The sequence below is a fragment of the Pholcus phalangioides genome, unplaced genomic scaffold (genome assembly GCF_987345545.1).
Source record: "Pholcus phalangioides strain wild (caught in Gottingen) unplaced genomic scaffold, Ppha-v1.0 ptg000041l_1, whole genome shotgun sequence".
NCBI classification, from domain to species: domain Eukaryota; kingdom Metazoa; phylum Arthropoda; class Arachnida; order Araneae; family Pholcidae; genus Pholcus; species Pholcus phalangioides.
Genome location: NW_028301627.1, coordinates 704788 through 730908, shown reverse-complemented (window position 1 = coordinate 730908; position 26121 = coordinate 704788). Strand labels below are relative to the sequence as shown.

The 26121-nt window shown below is 37.0% G+C and overlaps 1 protein-coding gene and 1 non-coding gene across 2 annotated transcripts; one reads left to right on the top strand and one right to left on the bottom strand.

The window, feature by feature from the left end:
- Positions 1-989: 989 nt before the first annotated feature.
- Pmm2 (phosphomannomutase) lies at positions 990-21573 on the bottom strand. Its single transcript, XM_089254410.1, has 7 exons — positions 21378-21573; positions 18723-18837; positions 14691-14767; positions 7620-7711; positions 5245-5344; positions 5044-5119; positions 990-1544 (listed from the first exon to the last, which is right to left on the bottom strand). The coding sequence occupies exons 1-7, from the start codon at positions 21516-21518 to the stop codon at positions 1321-1323; spliced, it is 825 nt and encodes a 274-aa protein (XP_089110536.1). The 5' UTR covers positions 21519-21573; the 3' UTR covers positions 990-1320.
- On the top strand, positions 20079-20152 carry TRNAS-GGA (transfer RNA serine (anticodon GGA)). The gene has a single exon. It is a non-coding gene; the product is annotated as a tRNA-Ser (tRNA).
- Positions 21574-26121: the final 4548 nt, after the last annotated feature.

Sequence of the window (26121 nt, the reverse complement as noted above, 5' to 3'; positions counted from 1 at the left end):
CCTTTAAATGGTTAATCATCAATATTCACCACATAGGATTAATACATACATACATATAATTAGTCTTAGCTGCTACATTACTCCATCGTTCTAAAATCTGACAACACTGTAGAATTTCTTGACCGTGCTCAAAATCGGTAACTGTTCCTGTAGATCAGGAACAGTTACCAATATCATATCAGTTACAAAACATTTTTTCCAAATTTTCCTGATCATCTGGTAGTAGCGGAATATATTTTCATTAGAATTTGTTAGAAGAAACTGTTCTGAAGAAATCAGTTTCCAGAAGTTGAACAACACAATTTACAACAAGTGGGTTCATAATTACGATGCATTCCAGCTGAACAATGTTGCAACGAGCATTGAATTATCATAAAAAACTAAAAATTTACAAATTGGCATTTTGAATTATTTTTATACGGATAGTGGTCAATACTGGGGCAATTACTACAAAGGTAAAAGTAATGATAAGTAGCCTCCTAATAACATTGTGAGCAATGGATATATCCTACAGTTTCTTACCTCTGAAATGAACAGTGGCAGTTTTTTTGGGGAGGGAATGATTCTTGTAAGCAAAAACCTGATTCTTATAATCAATGATTGTCCTATGATAAAACAGCTTTTGATTTTACTGATTTGATTCTTATAGCCAGTCCCGTCTTAAGGCATGGGCCCACCCAAGCATGGTGGTACCTGGGGGCCTCAAGCGAAGAGGGGCCTCACAAAAATGAGATCTGGTTGCAATTTTCGAGAAGTTGTTCGGTAGGGCCTCAGAAAAATCAATTGGCCTGGGGCCCATGATACTCTTAAGATGGCCCTGCTAATAGCCAATGATTCTTAAAAGTGGTGGCAACTGTATTATCATTATTCCAAGTAATTAGCATTATTCCACCAAAAACAAATTTATGTTAGGGCGATACCCAAAAGTTTGCAAAACTAAGATCATGTGCTATTTTTGCTTGCATATGTTAATACGGGCATCCTTAATAGACACGTGCCATAGAGATTTTTATTGCCATAATGGTAGCTTGAGAGCAAAATGCATCTCATGAATACAAGATATCGTATCATATTCATCGCATAATAAAGGCACTCGAGTAATGAATGCACGATTGTGATTCCATAAATAAAAAAAAAATTTATAAGAAAGTATTTATAATGAACAAATCAACAAATTCCAAAATTCTTAACAAATGTATCTACGAAAGCATATGGTGCTTTTGTTCATTTGATTTCAAGTTATTAAACGCCTAAGAGTTGCCAGCAAAGCGAAATATCAGACAACATAAAACGTTACGTACATACACGTATTTCGAGACATCACAATGATGACAACACTTCAGTCACAATAACTTTTGTATTTTCCGGGCCGCTCACACTATGACCTATAGTTCTCGGGTCATTGAAAATCTCGTAATCGTTACCACCTTCGAACGTTCTATCACCAAAAAAATGTATGGCGTCAAAGTTGTCTTTCTCAATCACCGACAGAGAGTACGTCTTGTCCCATCCAGACGGAAAACAGTCAACACTAATTTGGCCTCCTGGAATGAAAAAAAATCAAACATTCAGTGTGGGTTTCCCAGAGCATTTGAATTGATTGGTTAGATATGAAAAGCTTTATTACAATGTAAACAATAAGCTCACTGGACAGAAAATTAGTCACAGTGGCATGCAAACACATAGGTGTTAAACCGGTATAGATAGCACAATGGTCAAGTCATATGCTCAATGCCTCTACATCAGGGTTTTCCAACATGAAAGCTTGCGCGGAACCCTTAACAAATTTTTCATATTTCTTCAATATACAGGGTAACCCAAAAGTCTACATTTGTTCTGCAGAATAAGAATCGAAACTTGTAGTAGATAAAAAAGTATCTAAAAATATATACATATATTCGAGTTACATATAGAGTGACCATATGACCTATATTTTACAGGACAGAATTATTTTTTATAATATTTGGCTATTTCATCGTTTTAGTAAAAATGCTAATTTTGTCAAGCCTGCTAAAAAAAACTCACTTTGAAATTTTTGAATCATGAATGCGTATTTAAGCTATAGGCCCTGCTTCAATGAAATGTCCGGTTTTTTTTTTTCATTTGGTCATTCTAGTTATACACATAGATTTAGCTTCAGAATAATGAAAAACATGCTCTTTAATCTTTTTTTCTCCACCATCTTCATTTTCTATGCAATAGAACTAATTAGACCATTACTTATACAGTTCACAACCAATTCCGAACGGCTTTTTTTTGTGTTTCTAACTGAGAGGTTTGTACTCCAACTGTTCGGTTTGCAGACTTTCCTCAATCGTGATCTACTGTTTGATCATCATGGCACTGTTTTTGTAATAGTTCTTGTATCAGAAAACAAAATAGGGCATCAAACACACTACATCTCTGAGCATCTTGTGGCACAGTTTGCAAATATCTTATAGACCTGGCTACCATATTCCACAGCTATGTGTGAAATATGTTTGTGGAATACTACTTGTAAGTAGTATTCCACAAATACCCACACGGTTTTTAATCATGACAACTAATACACAGTATCACTATTCTCACCCCAAATATAGAATGAGAGGTCAAAGGAAGAGGAAATCCCCCCTTCCTGGTCAACACCAGCTATAGTAAATATGAAGATTATAAATTATTCCGATTTCAGCACAAACTGAAATCATTGTCTCAGACGAGCAAAAAATTGCAACTTGAGCAAAACATAAAACATGAAGTAAAAGGATGGTCAGTATTTAGCAATTGAGACCCCCCCCCCCCCATGTAGCTTTTTTTTCTGGAACATGCTCAAAGTTTGCCTGTGACGTGATGTTACATAACTGGCACTGATTGGAGATTGAGAGCCATTATGTGTTAATTTTCAGTAAATTCACCCACATAAAATGATGGTCAGTTGTGGGAAGTTTCTCTTTCACTTTCCATTCAACATTAAACAAAAGACTAGCTGGGAAAAGGAAAAATGCAGTTCAATGTCAATGCTTTCTCGAGCTCTTCTCATGTGGTTCAAATGTCCCTCACAGACCAGGATGGGAGCAAGAAAAAGGAGACAACAGGACATTTATGAGTGGAAAAAACTTCAATTACTCTAAGGCTAAAGGGTGAAATTTGCACTTCCTCCAGTCTGGCCCCCAGGACACCAGACTCCCCAGTTAGAACCCCTTAAGTCCCATCCCCCTGAACAGAATAGTCTTAAAAGAAAGTTCCCCCCCCCCCACTCAAAGCACTAAAAAGGCAATCAGCAAAGGAGACAGCTAGCCGCGACATCCTTAACAAAGGTTGGCGATGCCCCTGAGATCCGCGACGCATGGTTTGAGACATTAATGTCTAGTATTTCTGTTATTTTCTTTTAGACAACTTTTGAAAAGCTAGATTCGATTCATTATCTGCTGCGCTTTTAGATATGAAAAACAATAACTTTCCTGTTAAAGTGGAAATTACGTTTTTTTCTTTCAAATCTTCAAGAGATCAATATAATAATACTCAAGATTTAAGCAACAGTGAGGTGATGTAATGCAAAGTACAGTTATTTAAGTAATTTATGATATGATTTTGAAAAATTTAATGTTAGGAATAACCTCAAGAAAGATTATTATATAACAAACAAAATGAAATTAAAATCATTGAATTTGGGATATTTTCTTTGAGGTCTATGGGGCGGGGAGAGATCATTTTCAGCGAAGTATTATCAGTTGTGCGATTTTCGCCCATATACAATGTTTTGACGTGGCCTCTTGAACGTTGTATAAATAAGCTTCCATTTGTGGTAAAGAATCTGTAGAATGGGAAAAAATGACCTCAGACAAGCTGGAAAGAGAAACTTTTCCTTTTCTCTGTTTTATTACAATTGCTATTTAGAATTTGGTATTTAGAAAAGTGATAAGAATCCGACATCATAAAGCTCAATTAGCCATCTGAAGAAGGGGGGGGGGGGCACAGAATGTAAAAAAATTTTTTTTAAGTTCCGCATCTTTGGAGGAAGACCCTTATGCATGTAGGTCTTGAGTTTCGGGAATACAAATTCCTAGGAAGTCTTCTTATGAAAACTGCTTTAGGTGAAACAGTATCAAGAAAAATTTCAGAAAAAAATCAGGGTTCCATCACATTTGATTCTGCGGTACCCTAATAAAGCTCTCATGGAACAAAAGTTGAAAAACCCTACTCTACGTGATAATATAATGAGTGAGAAATTTTTGTTTCAAGCGGGAATTGTTTGCCAAGAGATGGGTAAATGCAAGGATGTGACAGAGTGGCAAAAAGGTACAATTTTGTTTGGCTGTGCCCATGGCCATACGGTGAGTGAAGTTGCTGGGTTTGTTTGTTGCAGTAGACTGTTTTAAGTGTCAACAAGAACTGGTGTAACACACACATGGCAATGAAACACAACACCAAAACTGTGGTCAGAAAAATATCCTAACTGAAAGTGACCAGAGACGAGTTTCACGGCTTGTGAATCAAAATTGCTTCCAAACCTGACAGAAATTGCTGCAGTCAGTGAATGAAGGTCTATCCCAACCTGTTTGTGAGAGAACATTGTGATGGGAACTGCATGCAAAAACAATTTGGAGTCGGGTACCTCGTAAGAAGACATTGCTCACATAGGCACATCTTCCATGAGCCAGAAATTACAGAATGTGGACAGTAGCTGACTGGCGGCATGTAATGTGGTATGGCAAATCACTGTTTTGCCTTTATTCAAATAACGAACAGTGTCGAGTGCACAGAAGGCCCAAGGAAGCATTTCATCTTAATGTGCAATCTGCATTAATACAAAATCGGCATCCCCTTCAATTTTGTGGATCTTCTTGATCTAATCCTCAGTGAGTGGCTTAAACTGGATGTGACGTATATGCAGAACCTTTTGGACTAATCAAGGCCAGAGGCGGAGTTACACAGAATTTACATGATTTCTCAAGGGGTGACTAATTTTTTGTCCGGTGAGCTTACATGACATAATATATTGATTTCAAAAGCATGTATTTGTAATCATCATTAAAAATTTGCAAAATAAAATAAGTATACATATACCTATTGAATAAGCCAGGCCCAAATCGGTAAATTTCTCTCTCAGAGCTCTTACTAACTTCTCTCGAACTTTATGTTCCTATTTCAATGAATATATATCATGTATGAATATATATCACAGAAAAAAAGAAATGCAAGAAATAAATGTATAAAAGATTGATTGTTTTATTCAACTCATTAATGGTAATTAATGAGTTATCTTACTTGGTCATACTTTTCGAACGAATCTCTTTCCTCTTGACTACAGCTCCTTCCGACAGGACAGATGTTGATCAACCCAGTGCGGAACTCTACGAAGTTGCCTCTGAACAAAATTAAACATGAACACATGCATGTAATACTTTTTATACAATTAAAACAAAGGAACTATGTACCACATGTGACATACATAGGTTATAGGGGGGGGGGTCACAGTTTGGGAACCACTAGTGTATATTATGCAGGTTCTAAGAAAAGCCCCTAGGTCCTCTACTCACATGGCAATACTTATGTTAACTAGATTCATCAGATTTTACGTCAAGATGTTCGTACATGTAAGTAACGTGAGAATGAGTTTTTTTTTTATATTTTAAAATAGAATTTATAAACACCAACCATACAAAGCAGGGGGAAGACAAAACATGAAGAAGGGAAAACAACACAGTGGGATGGGGGGGGGGGGAGGAAATCAAAAGCAAATATCCATAATAGACCCAAGAGATCTATATATGATCTGTCCAGGATCAAACCACAAATAATGTTGTCGTTGGCAAACACGTGCTATTGAAACACAATACACAGCATTATAAATATACATAAATAATACAAGTTGATCAAACAATAGGCACAGTACAAGGTATGATTATTTTCTCTAATAATGTTTCTTTCACAAAATAAAACTCTGTTAAACACTTGACAGATATTGGTTGTTTTTTTAAATTGAATTAAAAGGAGTTGATGTAATCTACAGGCAATTTTTTGAAGCGGCTTATGTTTTGTATATACAGTCGAATCCCATTACAATGAACTCCAAGAGACCGGAGAAATCACTTCATTATAACGAAATTTCGTTATAAAGGATTTCCAGGTTTTCACATTGTTTTCATATAAACTTATCTGGGGGATTAGAAAAGTTTTCGTTAAAACTATATTTTCGCTATAATGGTATTCGTTAAAACGGGATTCGGCTGTATTCCGAGTATTATATTCCAAATTACACAAAACAATTACAATTGTCTTAATTTCCTGTATTGCTGTATGCCATGTTTTACTCAAATGTAGTCCTCCTTCTATCCTAGACAGGGTGATTCAGAAAAGATGGGGAAAACTTTAAGAGGTGGTGGTGGTTCTTGGGTGACAATTGTCATCCAAGAATGCATGGTCTAACGTGAAATGCAAACGCACTAGTGGGTTTTGAAATGGCTGCATCACAAACGTTAAAACGACATTCTTGTTAAATTTATCGGGGGGAAAAAGAACACCATGCATGTAAATGTAACATGGGGAAATACACTATTTATTTTCATACTGAAATGCATGTCTGCTTTTTCAGTATTACTAAAGTGCGCCATTATTCCATGTTACAACTGTTAGAATGGTTACACGCTGGAATAACTTCACAGGGCTGGCATTCACGCCTTTTATTCACTGTGATGCAGATTTGCATGTGGTTTCTTCTTCTCCAGGTTACATTTGCATGCATGTATGGTGTTGTTTTTGTCCCAATAAATTTCAACAGGAATGCCATTTTAACATTTGTAGAGTGGACGCTTTGAAACGCGCTAGTGCGTTTCATTTTAGACCATGCATTCTTTGATAACAATTGTTTGTATTGGTGTGTACTCTCACCTCTTAAAGTTTTCCCATCTTTTCTGAATGTTTTTCCCATGTTTTCATTCTGTATAAATGTTTGTGTTTGAAATCACTATTTCTTCGTGGTTCAGCCAGGTGCAAAAATGCATTTTGAAAGAGGGATATTGGTCTCTTTGAAGTGGATATCAGGTCTTTGAGAAAGGCATATTCAGCAACAGATTTCTTCCATTTGCTGCTGGCAAGAGTGGCATTGGTGTTTGGATATGTTTGTTTTTATGGAGCGCAAAGTGTTTCTAATGTAGATGGATCCATACGAACATGGGATACTGTAAACTCCTGCTGATGAGAATGGGTCCCAAGGGTCCATCAAAAATAGGTGTCTATTGTTTGAGCGGGTTTGAAGATCGTAGAAATGTTTATGCTTCTGAAATATGGAACAGATTCGATTAGTAACATTTTTCCATGTATGGGAAGAAAGCTCAGGGTGCTCAGCTTGTCTGGAACACCCTGAGATTTTGCATCGAATCTTCTGGAATGGATAACTCTCTTGCTCTCATGGAATATATATCAGTTTGATTGGAGGGCTTGGTTTAAATGATTCAGATCTTTGATAGGTTGATTGGCTTACAGATTTCTTAGCATGGCAAATGAGGGTTCAGGTTAATCGCAAATTAGATTTTATGTTTGCTATAAAAGAAAGACTTTATACACATGCATGTTTTCATTCATAAGAATTTGATAGAGAAAATGCAGAAAGTTTTTTCACGTACGGAAGTGTTAAAACATACCTTTTCGCGGGCAGAGTTATCTGTGACAAGTAATGCAAGCAGAAGTTGATGAACGTCTGAAGTTTTTCTTCACCCATGTGAGTTAGTATGTTCTATAAAAGAGAATATACATTAAAAGAAAATAATAATAGTATTTCCTGTATATATACTCAAAGCTTACATGTCAATTAAAATAGAGCACCTTAGTTTTTACACAAAGTTAATCCACTAAGTGGGTTATAACCTTTATAACCTTATTTTCAAAAATTTACTTTCAGTTTGGCAAGTTTTTCCCATGGTAGAAAGCAAAAACCATGTGGGCAGAAATTGTGTTTGCAGCAATACTTTGCTAATTGCAAGGATCATAAAAAAAAAAAAAAAAAACAGCAGCATTCCTCATACTTCTACTGTAAATTCAATCCTGATTTAATTTCTAGTTTTAGAGATAAAGTAAGTGCTATCGATTGGATAAATACTGTTGACATTAGCGACCTAGAGATCACTTATAATAAATTTGTGCTAAACCTGGATAATAATAACAATAATGTAACATTCATAATGATTCTTTTTCGCTGATACAGTATAGGGTTCACAATAAATGGAAAAAACCATGGATGAATCGGCACATATACAAGACAATTGGAAAGAAAAACAAAATTTTCCGCCATTTCATTAGAATTCGTAGTGTCGAAGATTTAAGGGATTTCCAGATTTAGAAATAAGCTAAATATTGAAATAAAATGTACTAAATGCAACTTTCCTATTTCAGCTTTTGAGCATAATCACTAGAGCCCGGAAGTTTAGGCACTAAAAATGGTTGAAATAGGCAGGTAAAATGGCACTTAAATTACCTGAAATAGGCACTGAAAAAGGACTCTGGAAAAAAGGAAATATAACTAAAAACTAAGGTATTAAGGGTCCAAAAACTAGTTGAAAAATAGGTTGCACTTAATCCGTCTACTGTTTTAATTATGGTTCATAATAACTGCATTATTATCCAAGTAAAATTGATTTCAACTGAAAATAAAGTATTTGAGGTCCCTCAGGTCACAATTTCAGGGCCACCATCACCAGATGGTGAGCCTGAAAAGAAAATGATTTTGTGGGTGCCTTAGAGTTGCAAATAATTCCTGTTTATTTGAATTATTTGAAACAATCACTCTCACTTCTATAGTCTAAACATAGCTACCTTGTTCTGTTTTTGTAAAAAAATTTACTTTTTTTATATTCCCTCATACGTATGCAGGATTCTTCCAAGAATGGGGCCCTGTGTGGACACATTTGTCGCATACCCCTGAGGGCGACTCTGGTCAATTTAATCAAATACAAAAATAAAAAATAAAATAAATAGCTATGGTTGTTTGCAGTGCATTTATAGGGTAAAAAAAAAGCAAAATCAAAACAACATGGGGAGCCCCCCAGAGCTCTGTGTTCTTCTACCTAGCTTTGTGTGAGTCCTGATGTCAACTGGTGACCTCTTGGGATCATCAGTCAACTATACACATACAATGCTGTCCAATGCCTGAGCCAGACATATAATGTGAAGCATGTGGAGAAACAAATTTCTAATTTTCCTCTGCTTTTCTAAAAGTGGGCTGCATTCATCTGAAACAAAATTATTCACGTCTAACATCATCTGGTCAAATCAAAGTTAATGCATGGCAATAACAAGTTTCCTATTTCTCAGATCATGTATTTGCGTTTAAATGGGGCTGGAAGGATTGGGGTGGAGGGAGATTTTCTGATGATTATTGATACTGAGAGCTTGGGAAAATTTTTTAAAAAGCACTTCTTGCTTCTTGAATGCTAAAAATATCCAAGTTTGCATATCATGGCCTCTGAAATGCACCAATAAACTTAAAACTATGTAAAAATAAGCATTTATGTGAAATAAAAAGTTAATTTTCATTAAGAAAAAGTTCATAAAAGGCATTTTTAAAAAAAAGCTCGAAAATAGGCATTTATGGCATTTTTCCTGAACTTCCGGGCTCTAATAATGACAGTAAAACAGTTTGGACTAGTGTTAAACTTTTGACAGGTAAACTCACTCACACAGCACCCACTACACCTCTATTTCAATCAACAACAACACTACCAATGATTCTAGAGATAGCAAATGGTTTTAACAGTGTCTTTACTGACTCTAATCTATTACTAAACTGTAATTCGGCTCAAAAAGGTGCACATATCTGAAATTCCAACAGTCATAGTATTTATTTTCCAATGATCAGTACTCAAGAATTTGTGCAAGCATCCAAGATAAGATATGACATAGGCTCAGGATCTGACGGCTTAATGCCAAAAGCCATAAAATGTGTGATTGATGTTCTCTCAACCATTTTAATTGCTGCATCACCAATTCAGTTTTTCCCAAGACACTTAAGCTTGCCAAAATTACTCTAATCTACAAGAATATAGGTGATTCTTCAGTTATGAGTAACTACAGACCAGTGTGCAATCTCCTATTGCTAAAATTTTTGAAAAAATCATTGCTCTACAGCTTAATAATTTCTTTGGAAAATGCAATCTAATCCATCACAACCAAAATGGATATCGTAAGGGTAGATTGACTGAAACTGCTATTCATGGGCTTCTGGAAGATGTTCGAAAAAATCTTTGCAATCGTCAATTTACCTTGGGGGTGTTCGTCTATTTATCCAAGGCATTTGATAGTTCTGTAGGGTATTCAGTTAGAAAAACTGTATAATTATACACTCAGTTAGAAAAACTGTATAATATATACGTGGGCCTGCCCATAGTTTGCTGAAGTCGTGCCTCAGCTATCTTGTGCAATATGTGTTTATTCAGGACATCTCGTCAGGCTGCCTCCCTATTAAAATTGGTGCACCACAGGGCTTGATTTTAGGACCGTTACTTTTTATTTTTGATGTTCATGATGTTTTTAAGGTGAATAATTCTGTCCAAGTTCACATGTATGATGACGACACGACTCTTCTTTTCCGACATTATGATATTGATACTCCCCACAGAAATGTTCAACTTATTCCCCCATCATATATTTCATGGTTAAAGTCATAATTTGAAATTTAATCTCTCTAAAACCCAGTGCATGCTGTTCTATGCTACCACATATTATAAATTTTGAAGACATTGCCAATGATTCGTGGAATGAGAATCTTATTGTGAAATACAAAATATTTATCGGAGTGAAATATAAAATACTCGCTCCGATGGATATTTTATATTTCACAATAAAATTCTTATTTCATTTTTTTTTGTATCCTGTGTATATAATATGGCAAGTGTAAGATAACAGATGAGATGGCATGGGGCCCCCTCCAATTGCTTTTAAAATATACCTCCATCCTAACATGTGTACATTCATCCGTCTTAACAAAACCCTGAAACTTTTCTCCAACTCTCAACCCCATCTTGTCTGCAATCACAAAATTTGTTAATCATGACAGTACCCAATTGTCCAGGGAAAATATGTTGTAAATTTTTTTTTCCTTTTTTGACACAAAATAAAGTGTTCCAAACTCTGCCACAAAGTTGGGTTGGAAGAGATCTCGGCAACGGGATAAGTCCAGTGGCAAAGTTCTGGCATTCATTCGTTCATTGCCACCGACTTGTATACTCTCTCAATTTCTTGGAATCACCTTGCAACATAATCTGAGTTCGCCAATTCATATACATAACCTTTGCATCAATCTCAGAAAAATATGTGGAGTTTATCATAACAAAAATTATATGAACAAAAAAGTTTCTTCAATGCTTTATCACATTCACATGCTCAATCTTACATTAATTATTGTATATCTGTGTGGGGTAATCCTAATCACAGTTGCTTTGATCATTTTTGCAGAATCCAGCACCGATTCTTGAAACTCTCTTTGGAAATGGGATCATGATCTCATAACCAAAATAATCACCCTAACACAAATGAAACTAATCTTCTGGTTGTGGATAGTAGCCTTGAAGATATGTATAATAATGTTTCAACGAATTAAAATGAGTAGATATCATGACATCATCATATGCAACAACTCTCAACATAACTACGCCACAAGGAATCATAACATACTTATCCCACTCCAAATCAAATCTGAATATATGAGATGCAGTCTAAATTTTGTTGGTCCGGTGATGTGGAACAAACTCAGAAATCTTAAATAGCCTTTCAATTTTCAGGAAACGTTTAAAAACCTGGTTACTCAATAGAAACGATCTTACTAATTAACATAAATATCGCAAAACATGTTCAATATCTATTTTGGAATGAAGTCATGAATAATGCTGGAAATTGAGAAAAAATATTGCCTTTCTTTCTTTTGGCTAAATTAATTTTTAACATTTTAAGACCTCTTAATCCTGGAGTTCATTGTTGCCAAGCATGGCAGTGGGAACCAGTCAGGGCATATAGGGTTCAAGTCTGGGCATAGAACGTCAAAAGCAAGTTCTTTACCTACCGAGCCTGGGGCGACCACAGATGGATGGAGCCTTCATTTCCTATACTACTCTACTGGTCGGAAATTGCCGTATGGTGACGTATGACTGGAGTTGGTATGCGGTAAAGTAGTCAGGGCATCCAAATGCCCTCGCCTCTGCCAGCTCAACGACACTCAGACAATAATAATCATGACCAAGTTTTTTTTTCATTAACATTGGTTTATGTGAATTGCTTACTCGCCTCCATAAATCTGACTTTTCTTTTGTCTTTGCCTAATTAATTAATGATTTTGTCGATATTGTATGTATAAGATAATGCTGGGTATTAATCCCTGGTTTTTTGTATTCACTTGTGTTGTTGTACAAATAAATCTATCTACCAGACGTGCACCTCGTCCATATTCCTCTGCGGGATTTCTAACGAGTTGGTATATGTTGGAAAGTGTATGTATGTGTAATGAACCTGACGTGAAGTTTGTTTCTGTCTCATGCCTGTGTTGTGCTAGTGCTTCAATCTGCCATTAATTTTTCTAACTATGAGTCAGAAACCTTTCTCTTCAGAGAAAGTGATGATAAACTTCTATACTCATCTTGAGTATGGAGGGAACTCTACAATAACAAATCGAGAAGGCACCATGCATCAGTATTTGCCTCAAATTTGAATTGCAGTATAATCTGCAGATGTAAATTTGGCCACTTTGTGATATAAGAATTTTATCAAGCAGTCTGCAATGGCTTATAATCAGCCTATGCACACTTCATTTGGTACTATTGAAATCATAAGGAATAGACGTGTTATTTGTTGCATTTTTTGTTACATAAAAAACTGTAGATCTCTCTCTCTCTTGTATTTTGTGAAGGATCCATTTATCAGGTATGGAATTTTGTGAATAGTCCAGAAAAAACAAAACTGAATTTTGGCTGAACTGACGCCCCTCTGTTTCAGAAGAAAAAAGGCTACAGAGAAAAAAAGCAACAGAATATATACTGCATTGAGAAATTGTTCATGTTTTTTTAGCATATAATCCAAGGATTACATGCAAGACAATAGAGTATACTATGCAGGGTGAACTTCTACTAATCTGCCAAATGAAAGTGGATAATAGACGAGGCCAAGTGGAGCATAAAACAGCATAGCAACCCTGTCATATCCCTAACTGTTTCCGAGGCATGGTGGATAATGGATTATAGAAGGGAAATGCGTCAAATGTGAAGGGAAAAAACCCTCAAATTTTTGTGAGATATTCCTGAAAGAAGTAACACACAAACTAAGCACATAATGTGGAAAAAGCAGGAAAAAATCTTATGAGGCGACACCATTTTCATCAGAATATCTGGATTCAATGGCGAGCTACAAGCGCTGAATTATTGAAAAAGTACAAAATTATCACCAAAATCTGTAGCCACCTATTCTGAATGTTTGTCAAATGTCTACGAATGCAGATTTCAGTGATGTGTTACGAACAAAAGGCTAAATTTCTTCTGAACTAGAACATCAATTTACTGTAGGCTCTTTTGAAAGCTGTTGGAATGAACAAGTTTTTTTAGTAAATCTGACCAATTACAGCTAGAAGGGTGTTTGCGGAATCTGCAGTTATAGATTTTGGCAATAATTCCAATTTTTTCACTTCACCAATCTTTGTGCTTGTAGCTTGCCATTAAATCCAGATATTTAGAGGAAATGTTGTCACCTTATAGAAATTTTCCCGTTCTTTCCCAAATTATGTGCTTAGTTTGTGTGAAGGTCTTTCAGAAACTTCACAAAGTTTTTTTTTATGAATTTGACACATTTTTATTCTATTCACCATAACTTGATAGACATAGAACAGCATTGCTGTGATGTTTTATGCTCCACTTGGGCTGTTACTACTACTTCACCAAATACCAACTCTGGCCATATCACAATTTACTGCCATTAATGAGTTGAGTTGGAAATGAAGACACTGTCTATCTGTAGTCGCTTCAAGCTCCTTAGGGAAAATATCTATATCCTCCCTCAGGTTTGAACTTGGGGTTGACCATGACAGCAACCTTGATGATGGTAGACTAGCATCTTGCCACCTCGCCTCAGGTGCATTTGTCTCATCTGTCACCCACTTTCATTTGGCAGATTAGTAGTTCACACTGTTTATACCACTACTATTACAGTAAAATCTAACAGAGGGGTGACCATTAATCAGGGGCTTGAAATGCATACAGTTTATAATGGGATAATGGGAAATTATTTGGCCGTAAAAGAGGGGTGACCGCATCTTAGGGGTGTCTGTTAAGAGGGTTTTACTGTACTAGACATCCATGCACCTCATACACATTCTTCTGTGGAATTTCTAACAAACTGGCACAAGTGAGAATGTGTTATGTGTGTATATATGCATGGCCCTGATGGTGATTATGTTGGTGCCAGCATTAGACTTGTTTTCGTGCTGCTACCTGTCTTCCATGTTTTTATGTGGGAATGGCAAATGCTTTATATATATATATATATATATATATATATATATATATATATATATATATATATATATATATATTGCCAGTACTGCAAACCTTCAAAGTTTTAAATGTGCTTGTTGAATTTGTTTTGAGCTATTCAGAAAATTCACAAGCGATTTCAGATAGATAAGTTTGGAAAATGTTTGCCGACTATGTAAATTTGTATGTAGGTCTTTAGGAAACACATACCTGACTAGGTAGTAGGGTCCCGTTTCTGTAACCGACCAGCCCGTTTTCAGCAAAAACATAATCATATTCTGAAGTCGCTAAAATGAAAACATCAATGCAATATTAAATTTGAAAAATGATTCATTAAGACAATCGAGTCACAAAATAGTATAAATATATACAGGGCTGCAACAAGGATAGGGCATGGGTTCCGATACCCAGGGCCAGAAAAAACGCAGTTTACTCTTTACTCCTTCAAAATTATCAGAAAAGGGGGCTGAAATCAATACCTGCCCCAGTTGACAATTTCTATTTCTAGTTACTGCTCTGAATGCATAAAGTAATCAGATTGAGAAGAAATTTTTTGGACATTATGCTGCAATTAAAAAGATATAGTGCCAACATAAGAGCTGCAAACCATTCCATGATTGACATCCATATTTTTATGGGCATCTTTTTCTCAGCCACCTCGTTGGGCATTTTGCCTGTTCTGGCGTTGTATTTGTATAACTATTGTTACAACTGTGATCTTGTATTATACAAATGTTCGCTGAATAGTTGAAATGTAGTTTGATGTACTTATAGTTATAAGATAACAATCCTATAGTCTATTCATTAGATATTGTGTTTTCCTTTTTTTAAGTAAAAAGTGACACAGGCTCAGTATGCCTTCAGAATCATGGGTTTTAGCCCTCAAGTGCACTGCACGGGTTAGATCTGTGAGACCCATGCACAAGTATATTTCTCTCATTTACTGATAAATATTCAGGACTCTCACTCAAAAAATTACAGTCATGGCAGAATGATACCTTAATTATAGCACTGCACGATTTCATAATTTATGGAAACATCACAAAAAACGAAGTAATTGAACAAATAACTACACAACTTACTTAAGAAATGTTAAATATGTTGTCCACCACGTGTTCTGGCTATGAGATTGAAAGCACAAAAATTCTTGTTCAACAACAGAATCGGAGTATGCCATGATCATAATGTGGATGTGCTTGCAATTCAGCCTTTATTAAACCAAACGCGCCCCCCCCCCCCGTTAATATTCCTGAGGAACTTCTAACATATAGGGAATGTGCTGGAGATTGCAATTCACCAAAGTTTGCAATCTGACCACTGTTCATAACATTTTGAGGTGCCCCTACAGCCAGAAGTTGCAAGGGTTAAGGTGCATCCTGTCAAAATGGGTCTTCAGCAGCTGCTTTGCTGGTATTGCAATGTGCATCTTGATAGAAGTTCTATCCACACACTGATGCTGTGGATGTGCCGAAATGATGTGGTTACACAAAATAGATTATACTGCTGGCCAAGTACAGCATCATCTACTTGCACATTTTGCATGTTTTTCTTTTGCGAAAGAAACTTCCATTGCTTCAGGAGTATCCATGCAAATTTTCAAGTCATTCCGATCAGTACTTATTGTATAGTTTTGGAATCAAAACTTAAATTATAATCACCTTGTATATTGCTGATTATTTTTCATAAATCTGTTACTACTATACAGTAGAACCTTGATTAACTGGGATTAACAGTGAGAAAGTATAAAAAAAAACAACTATTGAATATTAAGACTAGGAGATATACAGTAGGAGATTTGCTATTTCTTATGGGAAAGAAAATGAAAATGTATGTGAGGTAATGTAACTACTAGTACACTAGTCTTTGTCCTTTAAGGACAGCTGGTGTCTTTATTGGATTATAGGACCACCTGCCCCTAGCATGATGGTGTCACTACTGTAGCTGCTTCTTTGTGAAGGGAAAAAGAAACCCTGTGAAAAAGAAACCACTACATTTGAATGTGTGATGCAATCCTTATTCATGAATTTGCTAAAGTTAGAGCATCAGAATATAGCCAAAGGTTAGAAAATGTTGTAAGAATGAGAAATTTTGGCTTTTATATATAACTTTAAATAACTAAGATACTTCATATGAAAAATATATATATATATATATATTCTGGCCACTTTTATGAGACCCCAAGGATATAAAATGTGGTAAAAATGAAACATTTTGGCTAATAATGAACTAATATGATATTTTTCAAGGAAAAAAAATGATATATAGGCAATTTTTATTTGATTTTTTGAAAAAAAACCAAAAAGATTGACTCAAGCCAAAGCAAAATTGCAGAAATGACTTGGTTACAAAAACAATTTTTTGGTCAAAGCGCAGATAATTGTTTTGTCTCTCCTCAAAATATTTATTACATTCTTTCTTTTTTTTTTTTTGGAGTATTCCACAATCCAATCTGTCAACTTTCTGTCGACAATGCACACAGCAAATCATGAAGACATGTAAGTTTTTTAAGAATGACGCTCTTTCGAGGCCACTTTCAAAAGCACAGTGAAAATTGTGTAAATAACAAGATCTGATGTAAATAAGTCAAGGTGAACCGGATGCTTTTACTGTACCGGCCATTCTTTTTTAAAGGGATTTCTTTACATTACACTGTTCAATGCCAGTGTAATTGTTTTTGACAAATGAAGCCCTTTCATTTCTAGCTCTTTACTGAGCATTGTAAATATTGTGTATGCCTCTTCATGCCTTAAAAATGCACAAGACCGCTGAATGCTATTGGGTAGCATCAGAATCACCAAACCTAAAATAGGCCTAAGTATCCAACTAGTTTTGTAATGCAAACTAGTTTCACCTACACACAAAATGTGTGTGTGTCATAATTTTGAATGATGAATGTTAGTTACTGTCCAAGACCATGAAGTAATAAAATAAATACAAAATTATTTTTTCCATCCAAACAGAAGTTTTTAATGACTACTATACTTGTTGAACGCTCAAACTAAGCAAATGAAAAATTAATCAATCAAATGGTTCACATACACCCGCTCCCCCAAATAACCTTAAAAACGATACAATTTCTGCTTTGGCAGAATCATTAATTGCAATCTACAACATTTGTAATATTTATCAATACATTGATGATTCCCTGCTCAATTAAAATCAATTACATGAATTTTATTGATAGGACTTGGTAAAAAAAGTAGGAAAAAGAAAGAAGGACATTTTACCAAAAAGTAAGAAAAGTAGGACAAGTGGGAGCCATGACTATTTCAACAGTTCCGGAAAAAAGGTATCCATCATTTGATAAAGTAGACATATTGCTACTACTGAGGAAGCTTTTCTCGCTGGAATAGCGTAGAATCGCTGCAGATCTGACAATGTGCTACAAACTAGTCCACTAAATTGTTTATCTACCATCGAGAAAACCTTTCTTTGAAATCATAGACAGGCGAGTTAACCTATGTAGGCATCCCTTCCAAATAAGAATACCAACGGCTAAAAGGGATTGATTTTTCCACAGATATAGATGCTGTGTGACGAGAATATGGAACAGTCTTCCATCAGAACTTGTATGTGTCTCCTACACAAGATTTGCTTCTGCTATTGAGGATTTTGACCTGACTCAGTGCATTTCATGCCTTCTGGGGTTATTGTAAATAAATAAATAAAATCATGTCTAAAGTTAGAACAGTAGATAAATGAGCTTAAATTAGGAAATGAAGTTTAGAATAGGAACAAAATAGGTTTTGATGGCCATACGTTCTTTCAGAATTTTTTTTTCTCCAAATTTTTTCAGCGTTATCCCCAGAGGGTAAGAAAGTCCACACACATTGTGAGAATTCGGAAGATACAGGTATGTGGATAAGACACACATACACACAGTAAGGTCTTTTGATCCTTTCCTGTAGAATTTTCTTTCGTTTTGGTGCTTTGCTTGCTGGCTGCATCAAATCTGCCGCTTGTAATGACGAGAAAATGAAAAGCACTTTCTCTAAAAATAAAACTGGAAATTTTAGAAGTATTCGACGAGAATTTTAATGTCTGAAGTTGATCTTGCAAAACAGTTGAATATCCCTGTCAACTTTGAAAACGATTACAAAGCAAAAAACTAAAATCAAAAACCAGGCTGCTGATTGCGGATAATCTACCGAGAAGATATTGCAATTTTTTACCCAAAATGCTGTGTCCCAAACAAATAATAGTATCATAGCTTCAATATAAAACCTTGAAAAACACTCATACTTTGAGGTCCACCCATTTGTTCTGTAATTTTCTTCATGTCAGATCCACCAACTAATCCGATACTGACTCGTTGTTTCAGACCGTCCAAAAACTCTTTCATGTCCTTGGTGATAGCCTAAAAAAGATGAAGGTAATCAATATTGATTTTTTTCCTCCATTGCAATCATTTAATAACTAAAATTACATTACAAAAAAAAAGTAAGGCCCATAATGTGAATTTTGCTATGAAGAGCGATTTGAGTTCCACTGTTAAAAAGAACCAAGCCATGATGGGTCGAAATAGAGGGATAGTGGGGTCTTGTCAATGATATAGAAAATTTTAGGAATCAAATGTCAATTTTTGTTGTCATGCCACCTATGACTGAATGATTTGTCAAGCCTTACATAATTATACACATACATAAAAAGTCAGTAGCCTATTTATACGGGGGGGGGGGGGGTGGTGGTGGCTAAATGGCTATAGCCAGCCCAGGGCGGCAAATTTTTTAAATTTAAATTTTCTGGTTTTCCACACTATAAATTTACTGTAGAAGGGCTTCCATGAAAATTCTGGTCTGGGGGGGGGGGGGGGGGGGAGGGAAGCCCATCACAGATCCTGGGAAAGGGGGAACTGCTGCTGAATATGAAAACCATGGTTAAATAATGCTCTGGCTTATCATTTCGAGAGATCAGGGGTGGCAATCCCCCCCCGCCCCAGCTTTAAAATATACAATAGAAATGGAAAAACAGGGTGAAATATATATGTTATTAGCAAAGCCTGCCGAAGTGCAGTGGAACTAGCTATTCAAAGTGGAACCAGCTATTTCGTAAATTGGCCAAGAGTTTTGGCCAAAGTACAAATACAAGGATGATGTCACTCTCCGCTACCATACGAAGGTTTTTAACAACTGGCTGTTGCGAAGATATATTTCGGAAAGAGAGAAAATTCAACTGCCCCTGCGGGGAATCGAACCTATGTCCTTTCACTTTCCGGGTGAACGCCCTAGACCACAGAGGCACAGAATCTCTCAATCTTTCCTTGGAGCTCGTGTACACTGAAAGGGACCGCACATGGACGGCCGGCTGAGGCCAAGCTCACAACTGCTGACGTTGCCACCAGATGGCGACTTATACAAGGATGACATCACTCTCCGCTACGAGAAGAATTCGGAAGAGAGAATTTTCTCTCTTTCCGAAATATATCTTCGCAACAGCCAGTTGTTAAAAACCTTCGTATGGTAGCGGAGAGTGAGTCATCCTTGTATAAGTCGCCATCTGGTGGCAACGTCAGCAGTTGTGAGCTTGGCCTGAGCCGGCCGTCCATGTACGGTCCCTTTCAGTGTACACGAGCTCCAAGGAAAGATTGAGAGATTCTGTGCCTCTGTAGTCTAGTGGTCTAGGGCGTTCACCCGGAAAGTGAAAGGACGTGGGTTCGATTCCCCGCAGGGGCAGTTGAATTTTCTCTCTTTCCGAAATGTATCTTCGCAACAGCCAGTTGTTAAAAACCTTCGCAAAGTCCAAATGATTTAGACTTTGGCCGGCCATTTTGTGAAATGGCCAGATATCCCTGACCAAAGCTTGATGTGCTGAAGTAATATGGCCCAGTATGAGCCAATACATTTTTTTTAATAGCCAACGTGTAATACACATCTATACATAGCAGCTGTATTGGACTGGATCCACGTGACGAGAGAAAAAAAAATTGAAATTTGAGAGAAAAACTATAAAAATAATTTTATAAACATGTTTTTTCTGCCAAATTTTGGAGAGAGAAGAAAATGATTACCACATCGTAACAGAGGTTTGATGGGTTGCCATAACTATTGACATAATTGTCACGAAAAAATACGCCAAAATACGCCGTTTAGTACTGTTCTGCGACGAGATATCAGCTGACGAAATGTTCTGCGGTAAAAATCCCCATACATGTAATAGTGCATTTTTGCACTTTTTCTTAAAATTCTTCCAAATTGTTCTGCGACGTACGTCGCAGATTTTGGCACATTCTGCTTTGGGGTTGACAATAATCCCAAATCACGTCTTTTGTTTCGGACTTTGGCCAGTGATCACCGGCCACTACGTGAATGTCCGAATATTGGCTGGGTCAGTATTTAACGAAATTGGCAATACACAAATTGGCTAATTTCGGGAAATAACATGTATACATACATATATTGATTATATGTTCTATGCCCCCCCCCCCCCACAGAAAAAGTTGAGATGATGGGCCTGCCCCGGCCCTAACAAGGGTGGGAAATGGGCCATAACTAGATGCTTAAGCAACTGGGGAAAGCATGTATTTTGGCGCTCCCCCCATGCAATGCTGAAAGAGAGGTTAAGGGGTGAAATTCGCACCCCCATCCAGGGTCGTCTTAAGAGCATCATGGATGGGAATGCCCCCCTCCTCCCGGACCGTCGAAAGAGCATCATAGACGGGAATGCCCCCCCCCCCCCCTCCAGGGCCGTCTAAAGAGCATTAAGGATGGGAATGGCCCCTTTCCGGGTCAAGTGATTTTTCAGGCCTTACGTGGAAAATTCTCGGTAGGCCCGGGTGGGCCCATGTGTTAAGGCGGCACTGCCCCCGCCCAGTTGCGACCCTGTGCCAAAATATTAAGGAATAAATATAATAGATTTATAAAAAACGACAATGAAGGAATGAAATGTCATTATGCATACTTGTCGGGATCGCGTCAACGTCCCGTCAACGTCGAACAGAAAGAGAACTTTCCTCTTCATGACCGAAAACCGACGTCCGACCAAATTCAAACTGAACAGCAGCAGAATTTTTTGCTGACTGAAAACCGGCCAACACGACATATGCAGGGGGAAAAGAAAAACTAGACAACACAACAAACGTTTGGAATCTTGTTGCCAACTCCAAGGAAAAAACTCTCGACATTTCCTTTTATTAACCAAAAAGAAAACAGTTTTACGTTTAAAAATTAGATAAACGTCATTTGATGAATATTTACATCCCTTTTTTTTGTATATATTTCTCAATTTCTTTCATGCAAATTCCTTACCGTGAAATTAATATATAATTTCCTTGGTTGTTGGACCAATGAAGCATGTAAACCCTACAGAGATATGATATAAAATTCTGATGACCATACAAAAACCCTTACTTCCCGGGACAGAATTATTTTTTTCATAGGGGATAAGTCGGATGACCATACTTCCTTAAGAAAAATACGGGACATTGAGATTCCAAATACGGGACATCACCAATTATCGCCAAAACCAACCAAAGTTGCCAAATATTGTTGAAATTACGGAAAAATCACAATGGCGGGAAATGATGCATCGCTGCAAATTGCAGTGGATTAAAATGTATTCCACGAAAAACAAACGTTCAAGACAAATGTGGGAGATTAATATTCCCATATATAGTTGTAATTATCGTAATATAATTTCATGAGTTGAAAAATAATGTCAATCTTTGACTTCAATAAACAATTAAAATTCAAGTAGGCTTCGTGTAAAATACGGGAAAAACCGGGACACTTTTGCCAAAAGTCGGGACGGTCAAAAAAACAGAAAATACCGGGACTGTCCCGGGAAATACGGGACGTATGGTCACCCTAGGGATAAGCCGTTGCTCCCCTGGCTTTTGAAAATACACTAAAATTGGTATATATACACACAAATAATAAGATAAAAATCATTGAGAAGAAATATATTTCTCCTCTAAGATAAAAATACAAGAGAAATGAAGATAAAAAATGAATAGATAGTGAAAAAAGTAACTTTTGAACGACAAAAGCGCTAGTGCTGCTCACTTGTTCGTTCAAAAAAAATATCTGTATATACAGAGAAAGAATTATTTTAAGAAAAAGGAAAAAAAATTTAATTACATGAGAGTGAAATATAGAACCCATGCAATGGGTCGTCATCAGGGGGAACCCCATGCATGGTTTGAAAAGTGTAGGCGTTTCTGAAGGGTGGCTATGCCTTATTGCATTAAAAAAGCCAACCCTGTATTTTTTGTATATATATGCATACCTTTGCACCCCCCACCCCTTCGCAAAAAGTTGAAATGATGTTCCTGAGTTAACCGTCGGTTTACGAACTTCATTATTTCCTGAATTCCGTTTCTATAGTCAGTTTCAGGTGAACTTTGCAGTGAAGAGGAAGCTACGAGGGAACCGCATCATTCGTTGCTATGACAACGAAAGCCTCTTAACCTATGTATCGATGCGCGGCCTCGGTAAGGTATGGCTGATTCTCGCCAATAAAAATATTTTTCACGTGTAACGTAATGCTTGTAGAAAAAATTGCAGTCAGTTAGTAACAAAAAATTAGCTAATGAAAAAAAAAAACCATTGTCGATACTTTCAGAAATTAAAGTGCGGTTTTTGAAATCATTTTTTTTTTTATTGAAAGGTATCTTAGTAACTCCTATTAACCCGGTTTTTACGTTTGAATTTGGGAATAGCCCCAAATAATAATAATAATAAAAATGATACGGGATAGGAAAAATTTATAATTCTTTTACTCACTTTTCTTGCCGAAATTTCCGTCGCTCACCCACCCGAACGCATATATGTCGATGCCACTTCTTATCAGTACAGTTTTAGTCATTTTTTACGGATTCCAATTCTATGGAATCCTCACTTGAAGTTGTAGAACTATCGGATTCTCTATTACTTATTAATTGTTGTTACTCCAACATGTGTTCCATCAGGCCACCTGCAATCCAAAATTCCTCTTCTTTTTCAATAACGTGCTTTATGCATTATTGCCAAAAAGAACGGAGAATGTTTTAGCTTGTCTATCGCTAGTGAAAAGAAAGATACAACTGTCACAGAAGGAAAAAATACACTGAAAGCCTAAACCATTGTGGGTCTCTCTCTCTCTTGCTTATTTATATTTATCTGGAGAGACGCTGAAGGGGCATCTGGAGGAACAGCCTCTGCTGTGGGGGAGAAGATGGCGTTGGTGTAAAAGAGACATTACTTATGTCAACAGCCTCCGCTATCGGCTATTGGAATTAAAAAATTCCTATCCTACGAACACGGCATTAAATAGATAATTTAAAAAAAAGGGGGGTGCCTGGAACCGTAACCTACACCCATAAAGAGAGCCTCTCACAACGGTATCGGCGCTGTCGTGAAAGAGGGACACTTCCTGTAATCTATGAGTGAATATCTAAATTAAAATACAAATACAAGGCCACAACAGGCAAAATTCCCAACGAGGTGACTGAGAAAAATATGCCCATAAAAATATGGATGTCATATATTTCCAAAAAAAAATATAGCGACCCAATTAAAAATGCAATTAACAAAAATTATAATCAATATATACACATGATAAAATATTATACAATGCCCATAAAGAATACTTATGGTTGTCTTATTCTAAGTATGGATAGAGCTTCTCGATTTACCCCAACATGTTTATCGTATTTTTTTTAAACGTGTCAATTGTGTTACAATTTACTACTTCCGGGGGTAAGCTATTCCATTTATTAACAACCCTATTAGAGAAAAATTCCCTGCGACACCATAACCTCGCATTGTCCCTCACCAATCGATACTGGTGTCCCCTTGTAAAAGCAGTCGATTGGCGGTGTACTAAAAGTTCATGGTCCATCCTATCTATCACATTGAAAATTTTGAACACTTCGATCATATCTCCTCGACACCTACGTTTATCCAATGTAAACATATTCAAAAAATGAAGTCTCTCTTCATAACTCAAGCCTCGTGTGCCGATAAGGACACGCGTAGCTCTTCTCTGCACCCCTTTAACCAAGTCTATGTCTCTCTCTAGGTATAGTCTCCAAAACCTTACAGCATACTCCAGTCCAGGGTGAACTAAGCCTCGAAAAAGCGGAAGAATGACTTTAGGAGAACGCGAAGAGACCTTCTTGGAAATCAAACCACGCATTCTATTCGATTTTTTGACCACCGCTGAACTATGTTCAGAAAACCTAAGCCGCTCGTCAATGAGAATTCCCAAATCGGTGACCCTAGTTGCATCCGGGATAGTGACACCATTCAACTCGTAAGAGACCGTGGGTTGTTCGAACCAAAATGAGTGAATATGCACTTATCAACGCTAAACGTCATGCTCCATTCATTTGCCCATGCTGCAATCCTGTTTAAGTTGGTCTGAAGCAACTCCCTATCGTTTTGATTCCCGATTACCCCCATTAGCTTCACATCATCTGCGAATTTGCTAGTAATCCCATCGATACATTGATCGAGTTTATCGATAAAAAGTGAAAAAACTATGGGGCCAAGGACACTTCCTTGAGGAACTCCACTTGTGACGTCTGTCCAACCAGAGAATTCCCCGTTCACCATAACTCGTTGCGACCTATCTCTTAACCACGATTCTATTCAATTCAGCAAGTTGCCCCCAGTTCCAATCTCGTGTAAACGCGTCAAGAGTTTGCCATGTTGGACCCGATCGAATGCCTTCTGGAAATCAAGGTAAACAACATCTACATTTTTGCTCTTACCCAAAGCCTTAGTCACGTGATCATAGAAGCAAAGGAGGTTAGTTACACATGATTTCCCCTTCCTGAACCCATGCTGATTATCCGACAATACATAATTCTCGTCTATCCACTTCACAAACTGCCTTTTGATGATAATTTCCAAAATTTTCGAGAGGGAACTCGTCAAACTCACTGGACGATAATTGGACACCGCTTCTCTACTACCCTTCTTAAATATCGGAACAACATTAGCAAGTTTCCAATCCCTTGGGACGATACCCTCAGCAACACTACTCCTGTATATCTGTGCGACTGGCCCTAACAATTCATTAGCACATTCCCCGAGGACCCTTGGATAGATATCTGGTCCTGGTGCTTTGCTTGCACATACATTTCTTAGAAGATTTAGGACCTCCATGTCTTCTACTTGAATATCGTTGAGGGTTTTATTACCCCATGCAACACCCGTATATCGAATATCATTAAAGTCATTGAAAGCACTACACATGCCTACATTGCTCTCTAACCTAGAGTCTCCTATCGAGAGAGGGCCAACTGTCCCCTTACATCCGTTATTGACGTATCGAAAAAATTATTTTGGGTCAGAGCCAATGCTATCTGCCAAACTAGATTCAACTTCCTTTTTACTATCCCTTATCGCTTTCTTCAACACTCTTCTTTTATCAGTAAACAATGATAGATCACCTCGCCCACTTTTATACTCACTGAATGCTCTTTTCTTTTCAAGATAAAGGTTACGCATGCTATCCGTGAACCATAGAGGGTGCGATGTACAAACACACTTTTTTCGAACAAAGGGTATGACGTCATGCAAAACAGAGGACAGCTTCGTACTAAATTCTTCCCATTGACTTACCACCCCTACTGATTCCAACCGGTGTTTGAAAACTTCCGCTAACCTTCTTCTCAAAACATCAAAGTTAGTTCTCCGAAAACAAGGAACCAGTCTTT

What these genes read in the sequence shown, in the direction of transcription:
- Pmm2 (XM_089254410.1), bottom strand. Translation starts at nt 21,518, where the DNA reads ATGTCGTGTTGGCCGGTTTTCAGTCAGCAAAAAATTCTGCTGCTGTTC. An exon ending in GGACCCTACTACCTAGTCAG is followed by an intron (nt 7,712 to 14,690) that starts GTATGTGTTTCC and finishes TCTCTTTTATAG; the next exon opens with AACATACTAACTCACATGGG. An exon ending in CGTTCGAAAAGTATGACCAA is followed by an intron (nt 5,120 to 5,244) that starts GTAAGATAACTC and finishes TCATTGAAATAG; the next exon opens with GAACATAAAGTTCGAGAGAA.